This window comes from Octodon degus, unplaced genomic scaffold (genome assembly GCF_000260255.1).
Source record: "Octodon degus isolate 3935 unplaced genomic scaffold, OctDeg1.0 scaffold00046, whole genome shotgun sequence".
Lineage (NCBI taxonomy): Eukaryota > Metazoa > Chordata > Mammalia > Rodentia > Octodontidae > Octodon > Octodon degus.
Window position 1 is genome coordinate 8,729,237 of NW_004524622.1, and position 7,231 is coordinate 8,736,467.

Below are 7,231 nucleotides of genomic sequence, written 5' to 3' on the forward strand. Positions count from 1 at the left end.
AAAAAAAAAAAAAAAGCTTAATAATTCTAATCACAACAGCTACACATTATCTTCATTATTGACATATTTAACTCTTGTCAATTAACAGCATCTTCTATATATTTTAAGAAGAATGTTAGGAGTTGGGTCCTATACAAGGCCCTGGATTCAATCTATAGCTTCCTGCCCAAGTGGTAAATTATGAAGTTTTCCAAATTATTAGATTGAATTCTTTACACTCATCTCCTAATGTAAATTTATGAGCACAGACACACAAGGATGTAGCAAGTAAAAAAATCATGACAAAGAAAAATGGGTAACTAGAAGAATGTCACTGAGAAGGGACAGAATTAAATACAATTTGCTTTAAATCTGGGGAAAATTCCTGAAAAAACATTCCCATACTACATAGAAACCAGTAATTTAAAATTTAAAAGTCTCTGGAAAACTAGAATAAAGCCTTTGAACAAGAATTAAGTCAGTGCTTGTGTTTGTCCAGATCCTATGCTTGTCTAAAATGGATATTAATGCTACATAGAAACATAATATGACATACAGTTTTTAAAACAAAATATTCACATTTTCAGCTGTGTAACAAATGCATAAGATCAAATATTTAAACCATGTTAGAATAACTAAAATATAAAATTTTATTTTGTTTCAAAATAGTCTTTCTTTGTGATACCACCTTGTTTTTACTTGAAAAGTAATAATCAATAAATTTAGCCATCCACATTAAATTTCCTCAAATTATTGTTTTAAAATATTGTATTTATCATTTAAATTGGAAATTTAACAATTCAGCAATTGTCAAATAACTCTGGCAACATATCCAGATTAGGGTATCGAAAACAAATCTTTAGCTTTCAACCAAGAGCTTCTTTAGAAACTGAATAGGCCTTTCATTTTTATCACATATTGCGAAACAAGGTCACTGGATGAAAGACTGTTAGAAAATTTAAACTACTTTCCCAGCAGGCTTGGATATTTTCTTATATATTTTATATTCACTGTAAGAGTTAGCATTAAATGGAAAATAATTTTTAAACTCTTTGATATTTAATTCTTCTTAAAGACAGCACAAAGAAGACTTAAAGCTGTTTGTGTCCTTTTATTTACCCTTGAATTCTGCCTGGTTTTATTATGGCTGTGTAAATAAAAGAAACAATTTTCTCCCAAAGATAACTGCTTAAGTCATTTACTGTCAATTACTTTATCTTTCCTGCGTTAATTAGATAAATAACATATGGGGTTTATAAAACAATTAGCTGGGAGTTTTACTAGCCAGTGTGTGAAAACTCAAGCATAATTGATATAGGAACTGCATTAGGTGCTTTTAGCATTACTGCCACCTGAGCAACTCATCCTGAATTTCAGCAGAATTATTTGCCTTTTTAATCAAGGTGAAGAGGTTAAATAGTCTCTCAAATGACTTTTGCATACAACCCATAACAGGCTTCGCACTGAGATAACATGATACAAATATTTATCCCCATAGAAACAGAACTACGTCTTCTATACCTGTTTTAGTCTTCTCCATTTAGCGCGTCGATTCTGAAACCAGGTTTTAACCTACAGGAAAGAGAAAGAAAATTTAGCAAGAGCCCAGAATCTCGAAAAAACCTGGTAGAAGGGGAGAAGCAGACTGGGGAGCCAAGCAACCCTTCAAAGGTGAGAGCCTCGAGCGCAGCATGGTTTCCCGCATTCTGCCACCCCGGTCCGGGTGACCCTAGCAGCAGGCCTCCGCCCAGGCCCAGAGCGCTCACCTGCCTCTCGCTAAGCTGCAGCATCTTGGCCAGACGCTTCCGCTCAGGCGGGGAGAGGTATTTCTGTGTTTCAAATTTTTTCTCCAGCTCGATGGTCTGGTCGTTGGAGAACCTCACCTGGCCGCCTTTCCTTTTATGTAGAGGCCTCTGCAAGAAGGGACTCCAGAGCACCGGTTTGCCTAAGCGCAACGAGAGACGCGGTTAGCCAACGGCCCCGGAGCTGGAGAAGGTCAGGCCACCCCCAGATCAACCTGCGGTGGGGTGATGGAAGGAGGGAGGGAAGGAGCAGCCGCAGGAAGCCTCTCGCCCTGACCTACTCACTCACGTCCCCAGGAGGGGGCCAGGTGCTCCCATCAGCACATACTGAGAGACACTATGCGAACAGCTGAGGTTGCACGGCCACACTGCGTGCACAGAGAACACCGGGACACAACCATCACACCTATGACTAGATTAGAGCGCAAATCCTTTCAAGCCCACTGCCGGCTGGACTTAAAACATCAAGACAGCTCTCTCAATAATTAGTCTGGAAATCATGCTGAACTTTGTGTACCCCTCCGTCGTGTCCCTTGCTGAAATGCATTTCCAGGGACACCGGGGAGTGCGTGCTGGGGAGGAGCGGGGCTGCCACAGCACCCTCAGCCTGGCAGTGCAGCGGCGCTGGGGCCGAAGCCGCGCTAGGCCGAGGCTTCCAATCCTGGCCCGAGGGCGCCGCGCCTCCTCTGATTTCACACCCGGCCCGCGGGGGCGGCCAGCTAAAGCCACCACATAGACTATGGCAACATTTCCGTCAATGTGTTTCCTGTTGGTCTATCTCGAAAAACCCTTTGCTTCCTCCTGCGCAGTCCCAGAAGTAACCCAAGGAAACCCAGGGCGCGCTCTGTGAAAACGTTCGTTCATCCTCACGCCTGGCCCGGCTGAGGGTCCCGCGCCCGCCCCTTGAGGCGACAAAGCCACAGGGGCCGTGACACGAAACCCAGGAGGCTGGGATAAAAAGTACAAATATAATAAATAGCCTTTTTAGACAATGTAACTCACACATCCCAAATCTTGTTAGCGTCGAGAAGCCAAGGTGGACTGAGCTAAAGACCCCACCATTATAATGCCAACCAAGCTGCCAAAAAGAGTTGATTTAAAACCCTGGTGGACCAGAGGAAGTTTCCCATTTCCTTAACTACCCTAGGGCTTCAGATCTTTGGGGGGGGAGGGGGGTAAGGGCCACCAGAGTGTAGACACTGGTGACTTATTTCTTAGGCCCTGCAAGGATGCGACAAGTCCCTTAACTCCCCAGTACGTGCTTGCTGCGCTGCCCTTGCTAACTGGTGCACAGGGTCTGCATTTTGCGGTTCTAAAAAGGTATCTGTCAGTCCGTCCGTCCGTTTGTCTGTAGGCCTGCACCTAAGTGCTGTGAAAGCTGGCATTGTTTTTTCGAGATTTTGCTTGCGTCAGGCTTCAGACTTGTGCAAAACAGCCTCGAAAAAAAAAAAGGAAGCAACTGGTTATTTTAGCTGCCATAAAGTCACATCCCACACAGAGGAAATGAACAATATCAGAAAAACGGATCCTGGCTATCAGAAGTCGAGTGTTTCCTGAATTTGTCTGTATTGAGGATGTCGATAAAATAATCAGCAGCGTGCACTACTCCCGGGGAAGGGTCTGCTTCATGCAGCCAGGAAAACACTTAACAGCTTCTGAAACCAGATTTACTCCTATCGAGAACTCAAGATTTCCTGTATGAACGGAAAGGGTCAGGCTCTTTCACTGCACAAGCTTGTTGAACCAAGTCCAACCCTGTAACTGCCCGGGCCCGGCAACGATCCCTGCCCCTCAGTGGCGGGCCTGGGGTGCCTGGACACCGTCCTCCCCGTCCGTGCCGCTGCCAGCCCCGGGCGACACGCGCTGCCCCAGGCTGCCCTCCGCAACAGCCCCGGCGGCGGCTCCCGACGCCTGCAAGGTGCAGGAAAACCAATCTGAGTCACAGTGCGGTCAGCGCGGCCGCGCGCCCCCGGGGCTCGGCCTCCGGTCCCCAGTGCTCGCGCGCGCCCGAGGGCCGCTTTTCAATCGTTTTGGCCGCAGCTTTCAATTGCCTCTCCCCTCCGCCCTCGCCGCCTCCCGGGCGCTGCCACCTGCCGGGCGGCGCCTTTCTCGCCGTCGCCCCGGCTTGGCCCCGCCGTGACCCGGCCGCCTTACCCAGGGGGTCGTGGCGAAGCAAGGCGTGCGTGTAGTCGTTCACCGTCCGCGGGAAGGGGTACAGAGGGCCTCCGAGGCCGCCGGGGCCGTAGGCGGCGGCCAGCGCGGTGGCAGGGTGGTGCGAGAAGGCGGGGTGGATCGGCGTGGGCTCGTACACTGGGGTCCGGTAGGAGGACACGAGGCTGGTGAAGGAGGAGTTGGGGGACGGCAGCGTGGGGGCGGGCGTGGGGGTGGCCGGCCCGCGGCCCAGGATGTCTTCGATGTAGAAGGGCGTCGGGTGCGCGGGCTGCAGCAGCGGGGTGGGCGCGTACAGGGGCACTCCCGCCGCCGCCGGCCCGGGGTGCGGATACTGCATGGCTGCTGCGCTCCGGGCCTCGGAGAGCTGCCAGCCCGCGCCGCGGCGCTACATTTATCGGCGCCCCAGCTCCCGGCGATAGGCTCCGCCGGCCGCGGGGTGGGGCCGCGCTCGCTGGCCCCTTCCTGCCGCCGGGCCCCGTGGCCAATGGCGCGGGCCCCAGGGAGCCGCCTCCCGCCCCTGCCCCTGGCCCGCCCCGCCGGCCGAGCTCCACGCCCCCAGGCTGCTCTGACTCGGGACTCCCGGGACCCTGCGCTTGGCGAGGTGTCCACCGCCGCGGTCGCCCCTGGGCGCTCCTGGCGCCGTGGCCGCGATGCCCTCCCGGAAAGCCCGAGCCGCGCCCGTCGGAAGAGACGCGAGGACCGCAGCTGCCGGGAACGCTGACCCACGCAGCCGCAGCCCAGCCGGGAGCTCGGTCCGGCCCGGTCAGGGTGGGGGTAGCGTGCCCCAGGCGAGGAGCGACCGGATTGGGCGGCGCCGCGGCCCCGACGGGGCTGTGCCTTGGCGGTCCCAGAGACCCTTCCTGGACGTGCGCTCCTCAGAATAACGGGGACTCTGATTGTTGCCCGGGGCTCCTCTTAAACTCACAACTGGAGAGTGCTGGTCGCTTCTAGAGCTGCTCCAGAGAGCAGGAGCTCCGCTCGGAGACGCCAGGTGCTCCAGCTTCGGGCCGTTCCTGCCCGGTTCAGTGGGGATCTCCCAGGCTCATCCGTTTCTCTGGGGTCATGGCAGAAGCTGCTCAGGACTGACCCATGGGCAGGGTCCGATCCCACGGCGCCAGTCAGAGGCTACAAAACCCTTTTGGACACAACCGGGGCTGGCGGTGTCCTTCGTCCTCAGCCCTGGGGGTCATGGCTCCAGACAGCCCGGCCCCTCCGTTTTGCACGTGCTTTCTGTTGAAGCCACGGCGCTGTCCTTTGCAATGCAGCGCGGCCTCCTGTGCAGAGAACCAGTTTCTTGATTGTTGATTGACGCCCCCAGCGGTCGGCACACCTAGAGGTGAGTTGTCTCTGCTGAGGTTCTCCGTTAGTTTGGGAAATAGATTTCTGAGATTTTTTCTTTTGGGTTTTAAACAATTATTATTAAATCTACATCTTTGAACTATTTCTCCAATTGCAGTGGGACCGAAATAGGAAGACCGAACCAAGAGCTGGACTGCCTGAGTTCACGTTTCACTTCGCACATTTTTATTGAGCTAATGCCATGTGCCAGCAGCAAACAAGTCATACAGTGCCCGCCTTCACAGAGACAGGAAGCAAATTTAACACAGTAACATACATGTGCTAGGAAGGAGGCGTGCATAATGAGCTGAAACTTCATGACAAGGGGAAGTCACCTAGCTGGGAGAGGGTCGAGAAGCTGCAAGAAAGAGAAATACTCCCAGGGGACTGAGGTGTGAAAGATAAGTAGGTGATTTATCAGGACTAGGGTAAGGAGTCTCACATCCCAGTCCAGAAGAGACCAGCGTTGTGAGTGTTGTCAGCTAATACAGTTGTGGTCACTTCACCACCCTGAGCTTTTCTCTAAAGGATTTCAGCATCTTTCAGAATCAAACGACAGAAAGAGCTGCAGGCATAGACAAACGCAGTGTCGTATGCTCAACCTAATTCTTATAAAAAACCTGGAGGCAAAAAATATATCTGTCTTTGTGTGTGCCATTTAATTAATTGCCAACAATTAATATTGGCTATCCAAATAACATTGGCTGAAGATAGGGATGAGACTGGAGAGAGAATGTGTATCTTGTGAATATTTCGAAAATTGAACCATGTACGTATGTGATCCATTCATGGTATAATTGAGCCCTCGAATAAGTGGCTGGCTGAGGATCTGAGGGAGAAAAGGTGCAGTAAACTGAGAAACTGTTCCCAGGCAGCATGGGGGACAGACTCCCTTGAGGGGGACTGCATTGGCTAAATGTGAGGAAATTTATGCTGCAGAAATACATTATAGATGCATTGAATGCAACCCTGCATGAGTTCATGGTGATAATACAAAGTGAGAGAAAGAGGTAGAGGCTGGGAAAGCTGGAAAAATGCCAGCTCACAAATGTAAAAAGTTAACAAAATCAGAAAATACAACATTTCGTTCAAGAAAATCATCTTTGGACACCACGACTGATGGGTGAAATGTGGAAGATGAGGAACCTCAGAAGGTTTTAGGGTATCACCCCCATTGATTGGACTTTAGGTTTTAAAAAACATATACAAGACTTATTCAAGGATAATGAGGGAATGTAAGTATGAATGTGTGTTAGGTAAGAATATTAAATTAGTGTTGTTTTAGGTGATGTTGGTATTGTGAGTTATACTGGAAAGTGTGTTATAATTCTTGAGAGATAAAGTAAGGGTGATAGATCGTATGTGCAGCTTACTTTCAAATGGTTCAATATGTACATACATAATACATATTTATGTAGGTGCTCATATATATTCATAAAGAGATTAAATAAACTAAAGCTTTTCTAGGTTTTAAAGTTTTCAACATAAAAGATGGAATAAAGTATGATTTTGAATGTTAAAAATGAAAGCACTGCTTTATTTTTTTGAAGGTAAAAAGTTATCCATTATCTGTCGAGTCTATGTATAATTTTATGTCATAACACCTTGTTCCTGGAATCATTAGCGGAGGGACTTTTGGGAATCCTTGGTCTCGGTGGGTCAACTCCAGTGTCTGCAGATTCCACCAGCCATCATTCTCATTGCATACCTTGCTGGAGAATGTTATTCTGTGTTCTAGGAACAGATACAGGTTCTGGAGACCAAGAAAGGACAGTTATTGTCTAAGGTTCAAATATGCCTTCAAAAGTTATATTTGGTCCTCAAAGCTCAGGACCTTGATGAACTAAACACGTATTTTTCTCAAAATGTTTCTCATTTTGTTTTTCTTCATTTTTGCCCCTTCCACCTAGCAAGTTACTGGAATAGTACTTCCTTTCATT

At 49.2% G+C, this 7,231-nt stretch overlaps 1 protein-coding gene across 1 annotated transcript in view; it reads right to left on the reverse strand.

The window, feature by feature from the left end:
* Positions 1-4,355, reverse strand: part of Hhex (hematopoietically expressed homeobox) — a 6,063-nt gene extending 1,708 nt beyond the window's left edge. Inside the window, exons 1-3 of the mRNA XM_004632055.2 lie at positions 3,936-4,355; positions 1,746-1,924; positions 1,501-1,551 (exon numbers count right to left, since the gene is read on the reverse strand). Coding sequence (XP_004632112.1) covers positions 1,501-1,551; positions 1,746-1,924; positions 3,936-4,290 — 585 coding nt within the window. The 5' untranslated portion in view covers positions 4,291-4,355. The remainder of the gene's footprint in view (positions 1-1,500; positions 1,552-1,745; positions 1,925-3,935) is intronic.
* Positions 4,356-7,231: the final 2,876 nt, after the last annotated feature.